The following is a 24280-nucleotide window of genomic DNA, read 5'->3' as shown; positions in this document are numbered from 1 at the left end:
CGAAGAAAATGTAAGGATATACACCTAACCCGGTTCTTGGTCAAGTCAGCCTTCTCTGTGCCTCATATAGCATCTTCTACTTTTAACATTCATGTCAATTGGATTAAACATATGAAAACGTTGCCCTAGGCTAGTCTGGATCAGAGAATGGAAAAGAAAATCCTTGATAAGTATTCTAATAGTTGATAAAAAGTCAGTCGAGCATATACAGAAATTAGGATATAGATAGCTAACAAGGTTAAGAGGTAGCGCATTAGTAGGTATATGATTGCTTTTACGTTCAGCTCAAGACCGCACACCACTCCGAAGGTTGCTGCCTTATAATTTGGGATATCTATACTCAGTTGTTTGAAACCAAGGCTCTGATGTTAACTATCGATTGACACCGTCGATATGCTTTTGCTTTTTTTTTTTTTACCTATCTCCATTCGACGATCATAGTCCATATGTTGCCATTTTAATGAACCATCCTACCTTGGCGATCCACGCTGGGGAAATTTTAGGATGGATATTATTAGAGCATAGCGATGTCTGATTCAGAATTCAGGATTGGCTAGTTAGAGCCATCCTTGAAATGGCTATGCCTTACTGTGCTTTCAGGAGACCTGAATTATAGTACGGATCTCAAGATACGTCTTGCTCAATGGCGGGACGGGGTTTGGTCGAAGAGGTATTTTAATGCTGGTGGTCGGTGGTTGGAGATGGTAATGATTTTTTCAACAGCAGAAAGCTTTTTTATCTTGCAGAAATCTTTTTAATTTTGTTTTCCCATTTTTTATGACGCTCCTAGAGGTTCTATATACAAACAATCGAAACAGCTATTATACAGGAGGAGAGGGGATATGTAGGCATTGAGGGGGCTGTTTTAATACTCATTCAACCTCGCAGTTGCTTAGATTACTCTAGTATATTAGTTTAATACTCTAGGAGGGCTTAGTATATATACTTCTATCTATTTCTATATTCTAGAAGCAATTATTAAGTAAAAAGCGGCCCTAAGCTAGTCCTGTTCCAGAAAGGGAAAGTCGCAAAGTTTCTAAACAAGAACCGTTCAATAGTCACATATTCTCAGATAATCCTACACAGGTCTAGGGTTGGCTTTCTATTGTCTACGACGATCAAGAGAGCATTAGAGCAATATCTAGATGCTATTTATCAGAAATGCATAATAAGAATTCTCCCCGGTTATGATCATTCTTAACACCTGAGAATATTTGGAGAGTGTTTATTCTACATATATTTGAAACATAGAATAAAAACTGTTCCTGAACTCTAAAACCATGCTCTATATGTCGGGGCTGTCAGCAATGGCAGTTCTGTATCCCCATCGGATATGCACCTCCATGGTTGGCTAAATTGAAATAGATTTTCATTTTTCCGTTCATATGAAAAGGCACCAGGTTGTAAACATCTTCAATATATTATATACCTTTTCCCTCTGTACCTGTATTAGTCCCTGTCCCAGAACCAAGATCAAGTTATATACACAAAAGCTCGAGATACAGGGCCATTATTCTAGGAGCGAGTCTTCTTCCCATAAGGGCTCTTTCCACGACCCTGGAAACCAGCAGCCTCAGGCTTAACCAACCAAAGTGTATCCCCAGCCGAGCCATCACTGCCCTTAACATACTCCCACTTCAGAGCAGTAGCATTAGCAACAGTAAGCTTGCTGAAACCATACTCCTTGGTATTAAGCACCGCAGTGATATTAGTAAGGCCCTGACCAGCACTAAATTCACTATGACTCTCAATATTACCCGCCATACCATTCACGATATGAGTCATGGACTTGCCAGGGTTGACTCGGTACGTATTCTTGTTCAGCACGGAGGCGGTATCGATCGTGCCGTTCGCACCAAGCGGCCACAAGCGCTCATACCAGTGGATATGGCCGGAGAGGTAAGCATCGACGCCATACTGAAGCAAAAGCGCTTCGAATGCTTCCCGGATGTTCTTCTGGTAGGAAGAGTATGCGGAACTGTACATGGGCCGGTGGCTCATGACGATTACCCAGGGTGTCTTGGTGCGGTCGACGCTGGAGAGGTCCTTCTTCAACCACTTGTACTGCTCGTAGGCCTTTGTGTTCTTGACGCTGCCGTCGATGGCTCCGAAGGGCCCGCTGTCTGTGACGAATGTCTCGGATTCTGTGGGGAAGGTCTCGTCGCCGGTGAGATCTTCGGCGAAGGACCACTCGGGGCTGTTGGCGTAGTCGGTTTCTCCGTCCATGGAGACGAAGTGGGCGAGGCCGTAGTCGAAGGAGTACCAGAAGTTAGTCACACCACCGCTCTCGGAGCCGGGCATGCGGAAGCGGTGCTGGAAAGCAGTGAAGTTTCTACAAAGAAACAAATCAGCATTAGGAAAGAGGACTAGTGTGGGGCAGAGTAGGAGCTTACCGCTGGGAAGGAGGACAGCTATAGTAATTGAGGTCATTCTTGGTCCAGGTGCTGTTTGGCTCGTTGTGATCCAGATAGGCCGAGAGGACATTATGGGGACCGTCGAATTCAGCACAGGCAGCCTCGTGGTTACCGGGGAGAACCATGTAAGGAATCTTCTTTGTGATATTGCCCATCCACTGTTGCCAGAGATCCCAGTTGGACTCGTAAATTACACTCATGTCACCACCCTGGGGACCGCCTTGGTTCGGAATTTCTCCCTGAGGAAGAGGCTTCTTGTACTCCGAGGTAATCACACCACCGGGAAGCGAGGTGCTAGACCCGTTGTAGCAGACAGGCCAGGAATCCTCACAGGCCATGATACCAGAAGACCAGTCATCTGCGTAACTGATATCACCGCCGTGCCAGGCAAAGGCGGCCTCGCTGGCAGCCTTGGTGAGGTACTTTTGGGTACCCTGCGCGTTGGTGTAGCCCATATCATTCAACACGGCCACCGAGAACTCGGTGGGGTCACCGGCCTTCCGGGCGGTTGTGAAGCTCAAGACCTCGGACTCGGTGGTGCCATTTGCGGCGGGAATCTGGTAGTAGTAGGTCTTACCAGATTCCAAATGGGGCAGCGAAACCTCGTGGAAGAACTGACTACACTGCGTGACAGCCTTCATCTGCGAGCAGGAGGGGGTACGGTCGTAGCTAATATCGATCAGCATACAATTCATGTCATAATTGAAGTCCTCGGAGCTGCTCACGTGTGAGAAAAGCCTCGCGCAACGTTGACCAAGTGGTATGGGCTAGTGCCCCATTTCACTGCGGGCGATTGTCCCAGTCCAAAGGGCGTTTGGTAGTGGATGTGAATACCATCGGGGATATACGATAGCGAGATCACATTAACATTGTTGGTCGGGTGCGACGACGCAGGCTTGACGGCCGGAGGCTCCACGAGTCGGGTGAAACCCTTGCCATTGCCGTTGATTGTGGGATCAACCCAATCACCTACAGGAACCGCGGGACCCTTATATGGGAAGCGATTATCGACTGTAGGGCGGCCATTGACGGCGCTCAAAAGAGCCAGCAAGACGGAAGCAGTAGTTGCCTTCATTCTGAGAGAGAATTGAAGCCGGTCCCCCCCACAGCAAACAGCCAGCTGGCTGAGCTTTTTATAAGTGAGCTGCATGCTTACAGGGCTACATCCGTGTGTTGCTGATAAGCCAGGCACCAAGCTTCCACACGTGCAATTGGGTAGTTGAGCGATTGGTCTATACAACTTGAAGATTAAACTAAGAGTCTTAGCTGGCCCCGCTTCGACAAGAACAAATAAAGACCCTAACCGAGACCAATGATATCGGGAATATACGCACGACTAGTTATGCATGGATCATAAGAGGTTGTCCGTCTTAGGCAATATTTCAATTGCCAATTTCCGACTTAGGTTTGATGGAACCTACTCAGTACTAGAGGCTCCGTAGACTTAGGGTTAGGAGAGCGAGGGTTTGCCTATATCAAGGAAATCAGTCACTAGATAGATCGTTTCTTCTAGCAATCACCTTTATCTGGATGTTTCGTGCTAAGAATACCTCCAGCTACATTGATTATCTCAAGGCCATTCGACATATTTAGAAATGTTCATTTCATTCAGCGTCAATCCTCTACAGCATTAGTGCTAGGAGTGTCTTACAACTCTTGAGCAAAACCCTCCTCCTCCTCCTCCTTCTTCTCATTATCATCACTACGACATGCCTGAAAAGGGTGTCTCCATTCATGTGCATCCCGGCAATGGTCCTTGCAGAGCGTCCCTCCATAATTTACTAAACAGCCATCTTTATAGAACCTAAATATTGATTTCAAAAATCTGTTATATTTCATCCAGAAGCCAAACCTATTATCTTAATAGATATTATACCAACAATAACTCTATTTGTAAGCACTCTTTCGGTGTACGTGATCTACCTGACAGGTTTTATAGAAAAATTAATAAAAGATAAGACAAAATAGAGTAAATTACTTAAGATCACAAGTTTCCTATAAGAAGAAATCAATATAGTACATTAGGCTACTATTACTATATTGTACAGCCATCCCAATCTCCATATAATTCTAGGGTAGTTGCTCGGATTCTTGTCAGTCTTAGAATTGGTAAAGGCCACACTGAAGTGAAGATATCGTTTCAGTCTTGTTTAGTTGATTCCGTTACTATCTCCAAGCTTAACATTAACGCCATGTCAAAGGCCCAACAACAAACGATATACAAGACGCAAAGATAGGTATACATAGCTATATACCAAAATGGGCATTGTATTCAAGGTTCAATTCTTACAGATAAGACCGTTCTCAGTTAGTCTAGTATTCCTCCCGGATTGTTTAACCATGTCAACCTATCTGGCCTTCTGTGTGCTTCTTAGTTGAAAGTTGAATTATAATCCCTCTGTATATGGATAACAAGAGTCTATCGTAAATGATGTGCCTAGGTAATACAGTATGAGAATGAAGACTGCAATACTTTATATCTCTTTTTGGTTTACTCGGCCACTTAGAGTGTGGGTTCATATGAGGAAGCTCGACGGAGTAATATGCGTGGTTTTTCTATGAAGCTTTCTGTGTGATCTGAGTTGGACATTGATAGGATGAGTGTAGTTTGTAGTTGTAGGGAGAGACTGTATTTGGTGGTAGTTGTCAATACTGAGTGACAGTCAGTAGTATAGAGCGAGTAATGAGGATGATATGCAACTATGGTCTGGAATATACTCTGGTGAAATAGCAGTGTAGGTTTGACACCTGGGATTCCTGTCCAATATTTATGCACATGATCAGTCGATGCTCACGTGTTATCGTAAAAGCGGCGATACGTGTATCGGCAACCGCTTGATTACGACCACACAATATGTATATGAGTCTTTGCATATCTTCGTCAATATATGCTTATGGGTGTACGTCATCTAAGAACAGTGGAAAGGATGTAACGGAACCTTCAAACACGTCAAAAGTTACTACTCCATAATTCAACATGACAAGTAGGATATGACCCGAAGTGCAACGAAGCATAAAGTTAACCTCGCAACGACGTCGAGTCTATCTCCACAACCTCCGACGATCCCACCAGGCGTCCCAAAAGCCAGACCAATGATGCGATAACGGTCTTCACCTCATTGGTAGTGACATCGCGTGACTGACATTCGGGGTAACGCGGATCGACGTTGGGTCGAGGCGATTATCGGTCTATTGTCTTGGCGGCAATGATTAACATCCATGGTTTGACTCGAAGTTTGACTTTCGGTGAGGGGAAGAGTCTAGAAGCCGGTTCGTTTTATCTATGTCCTTACATTGCTTGGCTGGGCTTACTCCGCGGAAATAAACAGGAGCAAGGGCTTATTGTTGGTACACTGATTTTCTATTCGTCTAATAATCATGTACGTACAGTACAATTCACCCCGGAAACCGGGGGAAATTCAAACCTCAAACGGGTATACGCTCAAAAGGACAATACACGGGAAACCGTTCGCTTTTGAAAACATCGCTCGTTGCATGCATGAAGGCAGTGGAGGCCCAGGTTGGGGGTAATTAAGATTCGCCCCTTGCGTTGAAGCCGCATAAAAGTGGTCCTCGTAAATCGGGTCGTCGCGAATCATGACCGTCCGTCACACTACTCGGGTGAAATAGGGCGGGAAGAAGGGAAGCGCACACCAGGGTCGTCGAAGATTAAAATATGAGAAAAGGGCCCGAGTAGGTAAGCGCCGGGTGGTCGGATGCTCACGTGACGTAAGAATGGAAGAGTGAATTGACTTGGCCAGAAGTCGGTTTAACCACAGATTTGCACGGCATTCAACGCACGGGTCAAATCTTCGGGGGCAAACGGCATGTAGCTGCCCTTGGGGGACAGCGGGGGCGGGGAGATGGCCCGGACCACGGGTGACGTGTACCGGATCGTCTCCTTGAATTGGGCGATCGAGTCCTGACGGATAGCTTCATCGAAGAGGGTCATCATCGAGCTGCTGTAGCTGTCCGGGTCATAAGCGGTCGAGGAGGTGGATCCACTGTCATCCTGGCGCTCCGCGCGCTCGTTGTCGGAGATCGTGGCGGATGCTAGTCCATGTTAGAACAACGGTCAAGCACGTGGCGGTTAAGAATTTAGAATGCGGCAAGGGGGACACTAGAAGAACCAGGTTTACGTACCATCAGACAGACCCTCTGGGGCAAGCGAGGGAACCTCATCAGGAGCCACACTATCCTCCTGGACACGAGGCCTCAAATAGTCGGGCAAAGATGCGCAAGGGGACAAAGAAAGATCCGGGGAACGGGGTCGTTCGGCCTGGGCGTCGTCAAAGGACCACGCGGCCAGTCTCTTTTGGTGCTCGCGGTCAAATGGGCCCTTGAACTTGGACGGCGGGATCTCATGGCGCTTGTAATACTCGATCTTGATGGAGTTGGAATTGTCCTTCGATTTGGAACCGCTAGGCGAGCGACGAAACACTCTGCGAACCTTTTCGCGAAGACTCATGTTGGCGAGAAGTACCCAAGATCCCTCCTATTTCCCGTGTGTACAATCAAATTGTTGGACCGGTTTGTATAGTTCGATGTATGGGAACAAGCGTCAGATCCAGTCAGCAACTCACAGCAGACCGTTCCCGAGAAGGGAATGGACGCGAGGGAGAGCGTGCAGGCACAAGCGACAGTCGTAATTACGGAGAGACTGTGATATCATCGTTTGCATGGACGGGTATAAGGGAAGGAGGTTGGTGTGAGCAAGGAATGGGAAGAAGAAGAAGAAAAGAGAGAGGGACAGACAGGAAGTCATAGATAGATTTGGGGGGGGGGGCGCTGGAAGGAATATAGCTCAGACAGGTTAAGTGGTAAACTACGGAACATCGACGGAATCCCACTCCATCAGTTGGTGACATGGATCATACCGATGATTTCATGGGTTGGGGGGAGTTTCCATTAGGAGCGAAATGCAAAAGCACGGTTGTCATTGGTTCAACGGGCATGAACGGGGGTGTCCATACCAGGTACTGGAATACCAGACGACGAGGCATACCCGACTTTACCGTCGGTACCGTATCAACCGGTCCTAAGGTTATCGTCTACTTCCCTCCTGGGTTTAGTACAGCGCTCTAAGCCGCGATAAGCCATCGCTTCATCCGGTGAGACAATCAGAAAAAGAGGGGCGTCAAGTTAACGTGGAGATTTCATTAGGATTGTCTCTCTCTCTGTGTGTGTATGTGCGATTACAGTATTGGATTCCAGACCACGATCCGGTTTTCCCGTATGGTTTAGTCGATTTACCTATCGCATTCATGTAGCGAGTTTTGTCCTCGATAAGTCAAGAGTCACTGGGCAGTTTACTATTTGGAGAAATCTGACGGCTTAGCTGGGGGCCAATAATAATCGATATGATGACTGTCTGCCAGGCCAACTGTTCTACTGCCCAGCAAGGCTTTTCACCTGGGCATTGTCAAAGAAATGCCGCAAGGGTGCAGCGATGCCGATGTCCGGATGTCTCGTCTCCCAAGTCCTGGCCGATTGATTACCTTTTCTCGCCCCGTTCATAATCGAACATAAAGCATCGGGTTGCACCGACCTCTGCTGCTTCAAGGAAGGTACTACTACCCTTTTCCACCAATCCTACCATGGTTACGTTCTCTCGGGTGGTTCGCCGCTGGCCAAGCATTCCTGGCTGTCGATGGGTTGCAAAAGGATCCTCCCTCTTAAATCTCCCAATCAGAGGGCAAGATAAAATACAGTGGTCAAGAATGACAACTGGTTGCCCTCCCCGACGCGCGGTATTGGTAGTTCGCCCACCCACTGCTTAATGGGGTGGCAATGGCACACCCATGTTGATTGAAAAAAGACCAAAGGAATGCAATGCTGTCGTGTCCTGCAGCGAAGAATTCCAGAACGTCCGTCGGCCAAGCCGGACCGATCGACGTGCCACCACCGAGCCAGCCAACCCAGGGAACCGTAGACTTTGAAGAACCCGAGTGTCACCCGGATGTAACATCATACATGCGGCCGGAGCCCAGCATAAACATTATTGTTATCTATCATTACCGTAGCATGCGACTCATATCGAGATCATTGTTCGTTCATGTATGCAACGTCAATCCTTGGTCGGGGCGGTGACTCCGACCACGCTTCCCATCGTCGCTCAAAGCCCACTATGCCGTCAATGGCGCTGGAGCAGTGGGTATACAGTGAATAGATACACTAGTAATTTTTTGCTAATATCCATCAATAATGTGATTAATGATAAGTGGGTGTGGGCAAATGATGTGTCTGGGATGCTAATCCCGGCGGGACGTCGGTGTTGCCCCCACTCGGCACGCTGCTTCCGTGCTGCTGGCGACCAGTAGGGGTTTGCCTTATGTAGACAAATAGAGCTTACCTCTTCCAACAACGAGGCCGGCTGGCCCAATGGCAAGGCGCTTGACTACGAATCAAGAGATTGCAGGTTCGACCCCTGCGTCGGTCAATCTTTTTGCATTTCTTACTTTAATGTTACCTTTTTGTTTTCTTCCCTTCTCCTTCGTTGTTCTTTGTTCTTTTCTTTTATTCTTCTCTCCTTGGAGATAACTACTCTAGTACGGGAGTACCCCAGTCCGCTTATGCTGTGGCTGCAAGAGGTTAACGGAGCCTTTGTTGGGCACTCAGCTGCGTATGACCGATGATGTCACTGATGATGTTGGCCTTCTGGAACATTCAGATTCTTCAACTTGTCTCCATTAGGCATTAATGCATGTTGTACGCATCATTGGATGTCGCTTCACACGACCATCGGCAAGGGATACCAGACCATATTCAAGCCAAGTAAGCATGAGTTACTTCTGTCCATTGGCTGGCTGGGTCTCAGACTGTGTACATCAACTTTAGTCATAGAACCTTCCTTGAGTGTTAAAACCTGGGCCAAGCTCTGCAGGCGCACACTGCCATTACTGTATGGTCTATCGGGACTACAGCTCTACGTAACCGGAAGACCGCACATTCTGGGCAACGGGCTATTTTAGGTTGATAGGCCAGACACATACCTGGTGATGTAACTCGCTTGTCCACCATACTCTCTACGAATCTATGCGTACGCCTGTAAAGCCAGTGTGGGTTTGTTCGTTGTGCCTCTGCATATTCACTGGGCATAAAGCACATATCGTGATCGCAGAAGGATCAAGCCCAACGAATCAGCTCACGTCTACTCCAATCTTGCGCATGCTGTGCCATTTCTCGTGCGATGGCTCGGTCAAGTGCAAACTTACCCTACCCGGAAACGTCGATTCCGGAAGAACGATGACCCGAGGTAGGGTTCACTGTACCCCAGCCTTGCTAAGAGTCCAACTACTGCAGGCACACCGCGGATCGCCGCCACCGAAAACAGCGGACTGCTTCGAATTCAGTTAATGCCTTTTGGCGAATAAGAATTCCTGAGATCCCCCTTTGGGAAAAATTTAAGGACATGATCGCATCAATCATCTGAAATCAACGGATGTCTGAGTTCATTTTTACGGTTAATTGAACAGATCTCATGCCAATTGGAGGGGAGACAAGTTGTTTGTTCCCGAACTATGCGGTCAACAAAGACGGTGATAACGAGTAACCATAGCTGTAAACTTGAGCGATTCCCCTGTAATTGTTAGACATAGTTTGGCAGGAAGAGAATCGCAATCTAGATTGCTTTCCCTTCCAGCCATTTCTTGAGTCAATTGCCCTTAGAAGACGAGTTTCTGTAGCGCGCAAGGATCGAAAGTGTCCCCTTGGATGTGCCTCATGTGACCCGCGCGTGACCAGTGTGTGTTGCGTCTAATGTTTGCTTTGGCTGCATGGCTTGCGAATGTCAATTTAGAGCTTGACGCCCACTACTCTTACCCTCCTCCCTTGCAATTACAAGTCTAGCTACTCAAAGGATTGTTGCGACGGGGACAATTGTTGTTTGGGCAAAGCGTGGACTGCCCTCCCGACTATCGCGGATTAACGTTCGCCGACCGATTTAATTTAGCATTCGGAAAGAACCAACATACCAGGCAGACATTCACCCGCCCCTGACTTCCACGCAACCTGTCCGTTTCCAGACTGTCCACAGCCGGAATTGAGTCGTCCAACTTCTCAATTCTGTATCAACCTTTCATCCTCCATCGTCCTCGACCCTACTGTAAGTCTCCATGGGACCCTCGGAACCCCGCGCAACCTTTTGTCGTCATCGATACGTGTCCCAACCTTCTCTAACCCCCCGCTCGCTACCAGACTATCATCGGTCACCATGCCCAAGAAAGGAGGAAAGGGTAAGAACAAGAACAAGGGCGGCAAGGCTGGCGGTGCCGGTGTTGCCGCGACCAAGAAGGTCACTGATATTCAGAACCCCGTGTAAGTCGCACTTCGCATCGCCCGCGCCGGATCGTTTCGGGAGGGGTGGTCGCGTCTTTGCAGCGATACTGACGCCCGCGCAGGACCCCTGGTCATGAAGTCGAGGAGACCGTTGCCAAGGGAGAAGGCGAGGTCAGTGATGTGGTCACAGAACCGGTTGAGGCTGTGACAGCGTCGCCTACGGCCACTGTCCCCGATGCGATCACCAATATCCCCTCGGCCGCCCCTCCTGCCTCCACTGAAGAGGCCAGAGAAATCTTGCAGGACGCTGTAAACAAGGCGGAGACCGGTCCGACCGACAAGCCTGAGTTGGTTGAGGGAGAGGCAATTGGTGCGGGTAAGTAGCGCATTTGCTGTCGTCCACAAAACACTCCTGGCTTAACCATTTCTTTCCACAGTTGAACCGTCCGTGACCGATGAGCCGCTCAAATTGACCCCCGAGACTCTGCCCGCCACTACTGGAACGGAAACCTCCCTCCCTGAGCGCCCGAAAGAGACCGTTACAGACACCTCCGATGTTCATGCCAAACGGCCATACGAGAGCAGTCTGACGGCTAAGGACGACGAATTGCCCCATAAGATTGCTAAGGTGGACGATACAGTTGCGGCTGCGGGTGCAACCTCTGGTCATGTTGCTGAGACGGGATCCTTGGCGAGAAAACCGGGAGTTCCCGCTGAGACGGGTAGCGTGCAGCCTCAGATTGTGCCGGGTCTTGGTGCTGACCCTAATGATAATGTGTCAACCGTCCTGAATGTCCCCGGTCTCTCTCCCATAGAGGAGAAGTCTACGGTCCCCTCGGCTGCTGAGGCATCGGCTGTTCCTGCCCCCAACACCTCCACTGAGCCCAAGGGTGCAGAGGACATTGCCCCAACGGGCGCTCCTACCTCTGATGCAAACGCTGATGCTACTGAGAAGTCCAAAGACTCTGAGATTTCTAAGGCAGAGGAGGAGACGGTCGCCACCGAACCCAAAGGCGCAGAGGACATTGCTCCAACGGGAGCCCCTACTTCTGCCGGCAATGTTGATGTTGCTGAGCAGCCCAAAGATACTGAATTATCAAAGGCAGAGGAGACAGTCGCAAGCGAGCCTCCCACCACCGCTGCTCCAGCCGTTGCTAGCGAACCGGAGGCTCCGTCTACAGCCGAACTGACAACTGCCGCAGCTCCTTCGGAGGTCACAGGCACAGAGACAGTGTCTCCTTCCGGCGCGACTGCTCCTTCAGCAACCGACTCGACCACCAAGGCCGCATCTGCATCTGCCGACACCGGTACTGGCACCGCAACTTCCGCTCCAGCTCCTCCCGCTGAACCGGTTCTTAAGGTTCCCTCCAGCATTCACGACGGTCCCGACTCGAAGGTTACTTCTGCGAACAAGTCTGCTGCCGACCAAGCCGTGTCCAACGTGGAACAGGAAGCCGAGGGCGCATCCGCTAACACGCAGGCTCCTGTAACGGAGACCATCCCTGAAGAGACCAAACCGGCCGCCGAGGTGCAGGAGGGCACTGGAGCAGTCAAGAACCAGGTCCCAGAGAATCAACCTACTGCTAGGGAGGCACAGGAAGCGGGTGCCGGCGCCGCAAAGCAGCCAGAGGAGATCCAGAAGCCCGAGGAAGCCAAGACCAAGGAGCCCCGTGCCGTACAGGATGCTCAGGAGGAAGGTGCTGCTACGGTCAAGAAGCCGGAGGAGCTGAAGCCGGAGGATATCAAGAAACCCGAAGAGGCCAAGACGAAGGAACCTCAGGCCGCTCAGGCCGCTCCAGCCGATGCCACCAGCAAGCCCGAGGGCAAGGAAACAGTGAAGACCGAAGCCGGCAAGGCGCAAGATCAGGCGCAAGAAAGTGCTAAGGCCGAGGCCGCCAAGCTGGAGAAGCGGAAGAGCGGTTTCTTCGGATGGTTCAAGCGTAAGCTCAAGGGCGAAAAGGCCTAACGGAAGTAACAGACTGATATCTTCTCTGCTCTCGTTTTGTTTTTATTTTGGCTATTTGACGGATGGGATGGAAGCCCACGGAGACTTTAATTCCTGATACCCACGGACCCAAGAGGGTTGGTTCAAGAAAGAAAAAAGAAAAAGACGAAAAAAATTTCTCAAGTGATATATTTCATGTATGTCAATGGCGTGTATGATAATCGACGTGATAGGATGGATACCAAAAGGATGCCGGACGGTTGGATGGGATGGACATTCTGTCGTGTTGGTTGTAAAGCAATTGGCTGTTCTGCTATTAGTTAATGGTAATCAAGAAACTATTCTCTTTATTTTGTTCGTCCTCTCTGCTCTTGGTGTTTTGAAAAAAATTCCCATGGAAATGAAATGGGCTGATATCTGATCTTGTGCCATTAACCGCCATTTGCCCGTACTTTTGACACCGTGAGATACCGATCATGACACACATTCTCCTGATCTGATATCTATTTTTACCGTCCTATCTGAGTCTCACCCAGTCTGGGCATGCCTATCAGAGAACCGTCCCTCAAAGCCGAGCGGGGCAGTGCTCATTCTTTCGGGAATGGTGTACGGATTATATCTATCGACGATCTAAATATGGAGTCGTAGAATAGGGGTTTATTACTTGTCTATGGATTGTAGTATCACTAGATGGATCTACTATTGAGAATATAGCGTACTACATAGAAGACTCGATGGCACTTTACCTAACCTTTACTTTTACTTTCTTCCTTTCTTTTTTCAGAGCTCCTTTTGTAAGCAATTGGCTTGATTTTGTCTTTAGGGTCGACTAGCGTGTAGGATGATTGACAGGTCGATATACCCTTGAGGTAACGTGACGTAATCGGTTATGAGTTCTACTGCAATAAGCAATAAATAAGCAATAGTTTGGGTACCGTCTTATGGCATAAAGGGTTTTTGACTTATTAGTAAGTTTTCAGATGTACTACATACGGAAAGTAAATATATACAAAAGCGATTTTTGGTACCATGAGACGTGTTACGGATATTGGATCTGCATAATCCCTGGAATTAAGTGGAGATCTGGGGAGAGAGATAGGAAGAATATTGTTGTCATTTGACCTGCTTAGGTGGGGGAAAAGGTATATACATGTAGTGATTTACTTCTCAACCGGGAACTTTTCTATTTTGTGTCAAACGAAAGTAATAGTACTGATCTATCCATCTCTCTCTGTCTAATATTATAGCTTGTACTTCCGAGTAAAGAAGCGCTTTAAGAGCATTGCATAGAGCTACGTACTAGTGATGGTATGATAGAACTTCCCTCCGACACTGTAGCTAAGACGGATAGCAAGCATGACCTGAGCCCCTAAGAGTTCAGTAAGAAGATATTTTGTAAAACAGAGCATCCCTATGTTCTTAGACTCTATGAGATAGTTCAGTCACTTGCCCCTGCGAAATCCTCAAAATTGCCTCGAAGTCGTCACGATGCTTGCGTGGTATAGGTCGTGAACGTAATTTTTCGATTTTCGCTTTGCATTCATTATCCATTTGTGTTCTATCATGCTCGAGCAAAATCCTCGCGATTTTGAACGAATTATAGTGCGGCTTTTTCAATTCACAACAATGTAGCGCTAATGAAAAGGGTGTGTCATATTTCGACTCATAAAGCTGAGGTGCTGGTGTTCGACGTATTCTATCCACTTTGGTTAGCATTTCAATCACCATCTCTACAGCCCCAATAGGCACTGCACAGTTCAATGGAGTCATGTGGCGCGAGCTGAAAGCCTCGGGGTCGGCCCCCTTATCAAGTAAGTAGGAGAAAAGGGTTTTGTTACTCGATTGTACGGCTAAATGAAGAGGTGTGCGTCCATCCTTCATCGGCATGTCCAGAAGTCCAGGCGCATGTTTCAGTAGCAAGTCTAGCACTGGTTGTTTTTCAGGGAGGCCGACTTTGTTATTGTTATCGTTCGCTAGATGATGCAATATTGTCATGTCTTTGTAGAAGCCTCCTCGTAGACTAGCTATATCAGTTCCGTTGGCGAGAAGCTTCTGGATCTCTAACACGGACTGACATTCATATATGCGCCCAACAGTAGCAAGGTCAGTGACCCTGGCCCCTTCTTCGTATAGAGCGGCGCATAATTCTCTATTCTTGAGAATCTCCAAACTAGCAAAATCGAGAGGCAGCCTGTTATACCGGTTTGGTAATTTTGGATCAGCGTCACACAGTAGTAGGAGCGCGATCAGTTCGGGTAATTTATCAGACTGTCTAGGCTTCTCTTTTGCACGTTCCTCCCCATTCTGGGGCACGTTCTCCTCGACAGTTTCTGACCTCTTCATGGCAATAGCGAGTAACGTGTTCCCTTCGCTGTCAGTGGTGTTAGGCTCTATCCCGACTATCAGGAGGTTCATGAGGCTGTCAATGTCGATCTGTTGAATAACATGTACAAGACGTGGCAGCGTTACTAGATGGAGACAATGAGCTGCAATGTCCTCATTTGCCGCTAATAAGTTGCTGAGGCACTTGATGTCCAGTAAACTAGCTATTTCGAGGAGGATCTCCATTGGGATTTTGGTAAAACAGCCCATCGGGACTTCCATTGTGACTTCCATCGTATTGAACAATGTGAGGTTATGGATTAAGGAGAGTTATCGAGAGGCGCGAGATTCTTATATACAATGCTTGCATCATGGCAATGTCCGTCAACTGGTCAAGCAAGCGATGCGATGACATAGGCAACAATATGGCAAATGCCATCATGGCGATACTTCAGAAGAGATCAATAAAACTCTCCGCGGCGATGCCTTAGTCTGAAAAGAAAGACAAAGAATTTGTCCTCACCGATATTTGTTTTGTCTTGCAATTCCCCACCAGTGGTCAACCGGGACAATGTAACGGGAAAAGGGTTGAAACAAGTCAGGTGGGGTCACGGGTTTGTCGGATGGTGCCTCTTGCCTTCTGCCGGTAGCGGTAGTCGGATACTACCTTTCACCATCATAGTCTCTCCAATAGTCCGGGATAATTCTTTTAGCAGTGGACCCTCTTTGTTCCCCCCATTCATTACGTCGATGCCCTCATTATGACAAAAATCGTCGACAACTTCCAGGAATCGCATCAGGGGCAAAACTCCCAGAAACAAGTTGCCGATGAGACCCCACGGCCCCACGAGGGATTTACCAGGAACTAATAACCGAGAGAATCGATAGCGGAGACTATCCACCAATTTACGATCCATCCATTGATGCACAATTCCAGGCCAAGCTTTCTCAACGCCGAGTAAGCTTTGAATAATCGGGCCCCTGAGCCAGCCTTCGCGATTCGCCCAGCAACGTGGTGATCTCCTCACCCACTTGCTGCGCCACGAGCTGAAACTGCGTAATCGAGGATGGCTGCCGACCGTCCGGGCGAGCGATCTGTATGGCTACTGATCGCCGCCTGCAGGGCTAGCGAAGGCCTAAACATCGTCTGTGGAACGATAGCCAGTCGTCCCGGCTGCCCCTCCTCCTGATTAGGTTGCCTGACTGACCTCGGATCGTGCCGCTCGCTGAGTGCTAAAAGCGCGCCTTCCTGCCCCTCGTTTCCGTTTCTCGCTCTTATATTCCTGGTGAATTCAATCTAGCATATCTAGCATAGTCCACTGCAATCATGGTCCACCTCGCTCAAGTCCACCGCAACGCTGATCTCGACAGCACCATCAAGCGTGTCGACTCCATTCAATTGGAGAACACTGACGAAGATGGATTCTACTCTAGCGTCTACGGAACACGGTTCGCAACAGAACAGCTGCCTCAGACTGAGATGCCGGAGCGGGAGATGCCCAGAGAGGTCGCCTATCGCATGATTAAGGACGAGTTGAGCCTCGATGGAAACCCAATGCTCAAGTAGGCTTTCATTCTCTCCTCGGCGGATTTATGCCATTGGTGCTAATAAAATATAGCTTGGCGAGTTTTGTCACGACCTATATGGTAATGATTTATTCTACCTAGATGATCATGAGGTCCCATGCTAATTGTAGCAGGAAGATGAAGCCGAAAAGCTCATGACTGAATCCTTCAGCAAGAACTTCATCGATTACGAGGAGTATCCTCAGTCAGCGGAGATCCAGAACCGCTGCGTCAACATGATTGCGCGTCTGTTTAACGCGCCAGTTCACAGCGAAGACGAGCACCCGATGGGCACCTCGACCATCGGATCGTCCGAGGCAATCATGCTGGGTACCCTGGCTATGAAGCGCCGTTGGCAAAACAAGCGCAAGGCTGAAGGCAAGGACTACTCCCGCCCTAACATCGTCATGAACAGCGCTGTACAGGTGTGTTGGGAAAAGGCCGCACGGTACTTTGACGTCGAGGAGCGATATGTGTACTGCACCGAGGACCGCTATGTGATTGATCCCCAGCAGGCGGTTGACCTGGTTGACGAGAACACTATCGGTATCTGCGCTATCCTCGGAACCACCTACACCGGTGAGTATGAAGACGTCAAAGCAATCAATGACCTTCTGATCGAACGCAACATCGATGTTCCCATCCATGTTGACGCCGCTAGCGGCGGTTTCGTCGCTCCTTTCATCAACCCTAAGTTGGAATGGGATTTCCGCCTCCCAAAGGTCGTTTCGATCAACGTGTCTGGCCACAAGTATGGTCTGGTCTACCCTGGCGTGGGCTGGGTCGTCTGGCGGTCCCCGGAATATCTCCCCAAGGATCTGATTTTCAACATCAACTACCTAGGAGCTGAACAGGCCAGTTTTACCCTGAACTTCTCCAAGGGTGCATCTCAGGTCATCGGCCAGTACTACCAGATGATCCGACTTGGCAAGCGTGGCTACCGCTCCATCATGACCAACATTACTGTTACTGCGGACTTTTTGGCCCAAGAGCTGGAGAAGATGGGCTTTATCATCATGAGCCAGCGTCGCGGCCACGGTCTCCCATTGGTCGCTTTCAGACTGCCCGCTGAGCGGGAGGGTCAGTTCGACGAGTTTGCCTTGGCACACCAGCTGCGTGAGCGTGGCTGGATTGTCCCTGCATACACGATGGCGCCCAACAGCAACAACCTGAAGCTGATGCGTGTGGTTGTCCGCGAGGATTTCACAAAGAGCCGGTGCGACGCGCTGCTTAGTGATATCAAGTTGGGCCTGAAGACGTTGGGTGACATGGACAAGGCCATGTTGGATAAGTACACCCAGTAAGGAACCTCTATGCATCCCCTTTTATTTCTTCGTAACTGAGACTGATTGAAACAGGCACGTCCGCACCCACGCCACCCACTCGCACAAGTCCAAGCACAACCACCCTCACTACAAGGGAGAGACGCACTCCCTGCAGGGTAAGCATGGCAAGACTCATGGTGTTTGCTAGATGTCATTTATTTTCAGATTTACTGTGTACATATTTGAGACAGGGTCTCCTTTCACGTTTATGTATGTAGCTGCTTTAATAGGGTTGTACCACTCTGCTCAGTGAGCAAATCGGAGAATCGTCATTCACTCGGCACTTTCTATTGATATCCTTCTGTCATAAATTTGCATCGTAGAGGATCGCTGTAATTGAAAACCACTGATGTTTCATTTATGTACTGCACGTGCTCAGAAACCGTAGTATCACTGCACGCTATACCTATTTCATTCTAACCCTACGTTTGCTCCAACCTAGCATCTACTGATCGTCTATCACTACCTGCAAAAAGTCTTATTCTACGCAAGAAATCGAAAGAAATGCAAACGATCATTGATTGAGAAGAGAGGGGGAGTGCCCCGAGTGCGGTGTTGGAGAGCGCCTAAGACATCATTTTTACGATGATCCAAGTCGAAGGGTCAATATTACCGAATGCCACGGTAGCCAAATGACGATGACGTCTCTGTTGCTTGTAAATAGCCCCCTCATCTTTGATACTCACCTCTTAGAATTATCCCTCACACCACAGCTATAGGGCAGAACAAAATGGGCATCGCCACGGTTCTTTTCGGTTGGGTGCTATCGTACTTGCGCCTCCGATCAACACAGACCAAGCCACCAAGCTCCGCATGTTCTAATTTAGCCAACCTACCAGCAGAGCTACTATACATGATAGCGGACTATCTTACTCCATGTGATCGAGCTTGCCTATCACTCTGTAACTGTCGACTACTACACACTTTTGGATATGGTCCTCGATCAGAGGATAATTCTAAATCAATGTTCCCGACAAGTCTCTGTCTCTGTCTAAAGCCGACAACCAACGAACATCTCCTAACTGCTCTCCGACAACTTACGAAAGCAGTCAACTTACTTACTCGTGAGATTCGACGGTTATCAGGGCTTATCCAGGAACGAAACCTCTTGTTGGGGGATATAGTGGTCCTGAAGACTGAACGCCCTCGCTCTGACTCACATGCCAGCTCGGAGTACTATTTTTCTCCTCAGAATCAGTCTTCTGATACCCACCAAGTTTAGTATCAATTTGACTCTCTGATGACGTTGTCATAGAGAGCGACTGCAAAGTCAGGTCTTGACTATGGTAAGTACTGGCAACCAGGGGTTCATAGCCTGTACTAATGACCATGAATGGAATGCAGAGCTCTCGTTTCCTATCATGCTGCTTACGACGCAGATTATTGCAGACACGATTGAATCTGTGAATGTTAACTGAAATGTGATTTTCCTTGCTGTGGTACTTTCGGAATAACCCGTGCAGGTTCTATCGTGTGTTGAGTAGTCTATTCTAATAGCAAGATCGGGGGTTCAAGGCTTATATACTATGATATCCGGCAAGATTCAGTCATATATGTTGGTAATTGGAAAAGCACAAGGGCTCTTTTTCTTCTCACTGATGACCGATATAGTGTAGAATATTATGTAAGGTTGGAAGTAAACAGAAGTTAGAACTGTGTAAAGGTTATCGCCTCCTATTGTGGTCTTGCTTGAGAAAAACTCAACCTAAAGAACATCAGATTCTATATTCTCTTGGTGGAAAGAATCTAAAAATTCCATCATCAGATCCTCGACGAGATATAACAGCTAAAATCAGTAACAGAGATCTGAGCCCGGTGGACTTGTATACAAATACCAATGCCAAGACTCGTTATGTTTGTTTAAAAAGCAATGTAGTGGTTACATAGGCATAGAGAATTCAACCCAGCCTATGATTGCGTTTGGTCAATTGGAACGTCTTAGAGATATGCAGATGCTCAGGTGACGATGCGTATTTTTGGTTGCGGCGACGAAGACTTTGCCCTATTGGTGATTAGCTTGGGTCTAGTAGCTGCATTAAGTGACTTCCAGGGGCACCGACTGGGGAATACGGAAAGACTACCGCCTTAGCGCAATCTTAGGCTGCATGATGTTGCACCCGGCCTTTTTTGATATCTGACAGCCACTTATTGATCGGTTATCGATGCCTCTTTGCGCCGGTGAACACCCGGTGATCGAGATATCTCGAGTCTAGATCATTCCGCAGCAATGATACCCAATGGCAGTGAAGATAGATATTAGGGACAGATATGCGGGCATTAGTAGCTTGCTAAAGGATCAGTTTGCTCAGCTGCTTTACCCTGAGCCCCTTTCTATAAAAGGTGGCTTTTTCCCACGAGGAAAAAAGAGTGCATTAAGAGTTCTTCGTGGCTTATATTCCACAGAGAGCTGCCTTTATTCCTTTGTATTTGACACCAGCCTTGAATACCTCTACCTAGGCGAATACAAGTACTTGTAGCCATGAGAGCAGTCGTTTACACTGGAAAGGACACCATCTCGGTGGAGGAACGTCCGAAGCCATCCCTCCTAGAACCCACCGACGCCATCGTCAAGGTCCAACACACCACCATCTGCGGAACAGATCTGCATATTCTACAAGGCCACGTTCAGACATGCACACCCGGACGTATCCTCGGCCACGAGGGCGTTGGAATCATTGAGTCCTTGGGTACCGGCGTCACACGCTTTTCTGTCGGACAACCCGTCCTGATCTCCTGCATCACGTCGTGTGGCTCCTGCAATTTCTGCCGCAAGAGAATGCCCTCACAATGTACATCTGGTGGCTGGATTCTGGGCAACACCATCGACGGCACGCAGGCAGAGTTCGTAAGGATCCCCCACGCATCGTTCTCGCTGCATGCGCTACCAAACGGCCTCGATCCTAAAGTCGCCGTCACCTTATCCGATGTTCTTCCGACTGCATACGAATGCGGCATTCTGAACGGTCAGATCCAGCCCGGGTCAACTGTTGCTATCATCGGCACGGGTCCAATCGGGCTGATGGCGCTTCAGATGGCACGGAATCTGTTCGGGCCGTCCATGACCGCCGTAGTCGGCAGGGGACAGCCCAGACTTGACACTGCAAAGGAGATGGGCGCAGATCATGCGATCAGTGTGCTCGGGGGCCAGGCGGATGCCGTCGCCTCTGCGCTCGCAGTGACGAGTAATCAGGGATTCGACGTGGTGATCGAAGCAGTGGGGACTACTGATTCGTTTGAGCTCGCGCAGGCGTTGGTAGGTCCGGGCGGGACGATAGCTAGTTTGGGGGTGTTTGGGACACCCTGCGCTTTGCATTTGGAGGACCTCTGGCATCGCAATATCTGTATGTGTATTTTGTTTGTTGTTGCTTGGTTATTACTGACTATGGAAAAGGTATTAGAACTCGGCTGGTCGATGCGTGTACGACACCTGATTTACTGAAGATTGTGGAGTCGGGCAAGATTAGCCCTCATTTTCTGGTTTCACATAGTAGGTTGTGCATTATATTTATTCAAGGTGGTGATACGCTGACGTGTGCGATAGATTTCTCCTTTGATCAGATATACAAGGCGTATGAGACTTTCCAGACGCCTTCCAAATCCGGATCTCTCAAAGTGGTCATTAGTATGGCTGAATTGCAGCCCGCCAATCCAAGACTGTAGTCTCGGGTATATGTTGTATGGATGCAGATATGGATTGCATTTTGGTCTGTTTTGTCGACATAGTCCGATATACGATAGGCTGCTATGCACCTAGTCTCAAGCTTTTTATTATCTACATTACAGTGGTACTGTAGTAGGGCCCTATAATATGCTGTTCTATCGTAGTATATTATCGATAGTCATTGATTCATTATAGATTCATAGTAGTAGTAGTAGTAGTAGTAGTAGTAGTAGTAGTAGTAGTAGTAGTAGTAGTAGTAGTAGTAGTAGTAGTAGTAGTAGTAGTAGTAGTAGTAGTAGTAGTATTCAAGACTTAGGATCCTGGTACTTTGAGATTAATAGTAACAAACCCTAAGATCAGAGGCTACAGTGTGTACAGATAAAATTTTTAAACGTAGTAAAGTATTTTAAAATTAGAATAATAAAAGTACTAAATATATCTAAATTAGCAGTCTTTTAAACAGAACTAATTGGGTAAAATGTAGCGAGTTAATATTGGCAAACTTGGTAATATTCCAATTTAGTCTGCCCTACTTTATAAAAGCGGCAACATCCGCATCGGGCAAGCAGACGGGACTTACAGCAAAACACTTCAGTTCTACACGACTAGTCCTACTCTTCAACAACCGTGCCAATCCATCCAATCGCTCCCATTTACCTGAGCGCTTCGTTTGCTCTAACTGAGATGCTGTACCACAGAGCGAGCCAGGTCCACGTGTGATTGCAGCAGACAAATTCAACACGAAAGAATGTCTTACAACTCACGCCATGTTTAAGCCTCTTTTTTCGAATCCTACTCACTTCACTTTGGGGCATGTTCGTTTGACATGCTCTCTTTTCCAATTCAGGACTCCGAATGAACTTCGTGTTTCTGGTCTCACTCCAAACCAGGAACCGTATGTTTCGGGTATTGGGCTTCCTTTCGCTTTCTAGATCTTCAATCACGAGCTATTTATCAACAGACTGGCCAAAGGCATTCCAATGTCTCTCTTTATTGTGCTTTTTCTACCCCGAGCTGGAAATGCCCCCTGCGAGATGGCTGGTTTGCCCTGAGCCCCGGGTTGTAGACTATTGTCGAGCTTGGCTTTCCCGCCAGAGGCAGGCGATCCTTGTCGAAAGGCCTAGGGCTGTGACCGCAAGGGACAAAGCAAAGGAAAAGGGGAACTTCCATCAATGTAAAATCCAGAATCAGGAATTAGCAAGGCAAACACTGCGAAACGACGCCACCATGCGTGGGGCTTGCAGAGAAGCCTGCGTGGAAGGTTCTTTGATGCCCATAGCCAGTCGCCTTAAACATTGGATGCAGTTATGACAAATACCTTCGCGGGAACAAAACCTTCAGACCAAATTGGAAGTTGGTTCATGGATGCCGAGCAGCCAGCCTAGTGGGTGGAGTGGTGTTACGATCGAGGTGAGGCTTCACTGAACCTAGACCAAGTTACTAAAGAGGCATCGCTCAGGCGTGACGTAGCGTTGGCTGACAAAGATGGAGAATGAAATAATCTCAGTATTCTCTCTTCATTGGCATTAGGTTGGTATAATTATTGTCCGCGGCCTCGGGGCTACTTTGGGCTTCGCTCTTGGGATAGCGGTCAACAGGTGCAGGTTCACATGGCTTACCCTAAGCTTTCTCTTCAGGCTCTTACCAACACACACGCTAAATCGACTGGATAGGGGTCAAAGATGACTCATTCGTTGGGAAAGTATGCAGGTATCCGTAGTGAGACCCTCCCAATGACGGCCTCACAAGCCCGGCACCGATGAGACCAGTCGTTTATTGGCCGTACTACTATGGGAGCTAATGTCTCAGCGACCCTAGCCCTCGCTCTTTCTGGGATCGAATTGATATACACAGTTAGTTACTTTATATCAGTCGCGGAGTAGCTCGCCCGATATCACCATAGTGGAAAAGGACCGGTAGAAGATTGCGTTCAAACGATGGCGACACAAATGGATATAATATCTTCAGGTTCCATGGTTCCTTTTCTCGTTTAGGTTTCCGTCTGTTTGCATGGCGCGGAGATAAAAAAGCAATGAGTGTGGTTTCAGTCCTGCTCAACCAGGTAAGACCGCCACATGGGACAAAAGTGTCTGAAACGGATCTACCCTGTCTCGTTCCTGGTTCTGCGTCATGTTGAGGGGATAGCTGCAGGTAGAAAGGTGGAACAAGTGAAGCCTCGAAGAGAAGTGAATTCGTCGTGAGCAAGGTCGCCTGCTGGTATCGCAACTGAGCTCGTTGCCGAGTCAAAGTCTACCTTTGCCTGAACTCTTTGGCGTGAGGTATGGCAGGATGGGTTCGCCAATGCTGTCTGCCCGATCTGAAGGGTGCCTCGTGATGTCCCTTTGGCCAAGTACCGGTGAGGGTTTCTTCTGCCGACAACTCTAAGACATGATCCCAAGCCAGCTGTCCAATGTAGCTGTAAGTCTGGCTCACCGCTGCCTTGGATGGCCCGTTGCCTCGAAGAGAGACGGCTTTTAGCAAACAGGGAGTTCTCTAAACCTTTTGTCGGGTGTCGCTGAGTATCCACTCCGTGGTTCTAGGTTGCGCCGCTGGATGTACCTGACAAAGGAGATGCTGTGGCGTAGGTTACCTCAGACATTAATATTTGTTATTTTTGTAAATCTATGGTTTATTTTTATATTTCTTGTCTGCCAAGCTGTCAGAGATTCAGACAACTGCGGTAAGCTGGGAGATCTACCCTCATATCCATCTGCTTTCTTTTGCCTCCGTCATTGTCTCGCACCTCCCTGATGCTCTACGGCCGTTGATC

General features: G+C 48.4%; 6 protein-coding genes and 1 non-coding gene across 7 annotated transcripts; 4 read left to right on the top strand and 3 right to left on the bottom strand.

The window, feature by feature from the left end:
- Positions 1 to 1515: 1515 nt before the first annotated feature.
- Positions 1516 to 3489, bottom strand: AO090103000338 (purple acid phosphatase family protein; the record flags this gene model as incomplete). Its single annotated transcript, XM_001826859.1, has 3 exons — positions 1516 to 2332; positions 2394 to 3083; positions 3140 to 3489. The coding sequence occupies 3 exons, from the start codon at positions 3487 to 3489 to the stop codon at positions 1516 to 1518; spliced, it is 1857 nt and encodes a 618-aa protein (XP_001826911.1).
- Positions 3490 to 6183: 2694 nt separating this feature from the next.
- On the bottom strand, positions 6184 to 6882 carry AO090103000339 (uncharacterized protein; the record flags this gene model as incomplete). Its single annotated transcript, XM_001826860.3, has 2 exons — positions 6184 to 6467; positions 6558 to 6882. The coding sequence occupies 2 exons, from the start codon at positions 6880 to 6882 to the stop codon at positions 6184 to 6186; spliced, it is 609 nt and encodes a 202-aa protein (XP_001826912.1).
- Positions 6883 to 8781: 1899 nt separating this feature from the next.
- AO090103t00009 lies at positions 8782 to 8853 on the top strand. The gene has a single exon. It is a non-coding gene; the product is annotated as a tRNA-Arg (tRNA).
- Positions 8854 to 10626: 1773 nt separating this feature from the next.
- On the top strand, positions 10627 to 12657 carry AO090103000340 (uncharacterized protein; the record flags this gene model as incomplete). The annotated part of the gene is made up of 3 exons (XM_001826861.1): positions 10627 to 10730; positions 10814 to 11067; positions 11129 to 12657. The coding sequence occupies 3 exons, from the start codon at positions 10627 to 10629 to the stop codon at positions 12655 to 12657; spliced, it is 1887 nt and encodes a 628-aa protein (XP_001826913.1).
- A 1970-nt stretch (positions 12658 to 14627) lies between these two features.
- On the bottom strand, positions 14628 to 15240 carry AO090103000341 (uncharacterized protein; the record flags this gene model as incomplete). The annotated part of the gene is made up of 2 exons (XM_001826862.3): positions 14628 to 14656; positions 14712 to 15240. The coding sequence occupies 2 exons, from the start codon at positions 15238 to 15240 to the stop codon at positions 14628 to 14630; spliced, it is 558 nt and encodes a 185-aa protein (XP_001826914.3).
- A 1045-nt stretch (positions 15241 to 16285) lies between these two features.
- AO090103000342 (glutamate decarboxylase) lies at positions 16286 to 17997 on the top strand (the record flags this gene model as incomplete). Its single annotated transcript, XM_001826863.3, has 4 exons — positions 16286 to 16521; positions 16578 to 16605; positions 16659 to 17824; positions 17883 to 17997. 4 exons carry the CDS (start codon positions 16286 to 16288, stop codon positions 17995 to 17997), a joined length of 1545 nt encoding a protein of 514 aa, XP_001826915.1.
- Positions 17998 to 20328: 2331 nt separating this feature from the next.
- AO090103000343 (putative zinc-containing alcohol dehydrogenase) lies at positions 20329 to 21509 on the top strand (the record flags this gene model as incomplete). The annotated part of the gene is made up of 3 exons (XM_001826864.3): positions 20329 to 21190; positions 21241 to 21336; positions 21391 to 21509. The coding sequence occupies 3 exons, from the start codon at positions 20329 to 20331 to the stop codon at positions 21507 to 21509; spliced, it is 1077 nt and encodes a 358-aa protein (XP_001826916.1).
- Between the last annotated feature and the right edge of the window lie 2771 nt (positions 21510 to 24280).

The sequence above is a fragment of the Aspergillus oryzae genome, chromosome 8, assembly GCF_000184455.2.
Source record: "Aspergillus oryzae RIB40 DNA, chromosome 8".
NCBI lineage: Eukaryota > Fungi > Ascomycota > Eurotiomycetes > Eurotiales > Aspergillaceae > Aspergillus > Aspergillus oryzae.
Note: the sequence above shows the minus strand (reverse complement) of the source record. Positions and strands in the feature narration are given on the sequence as shown.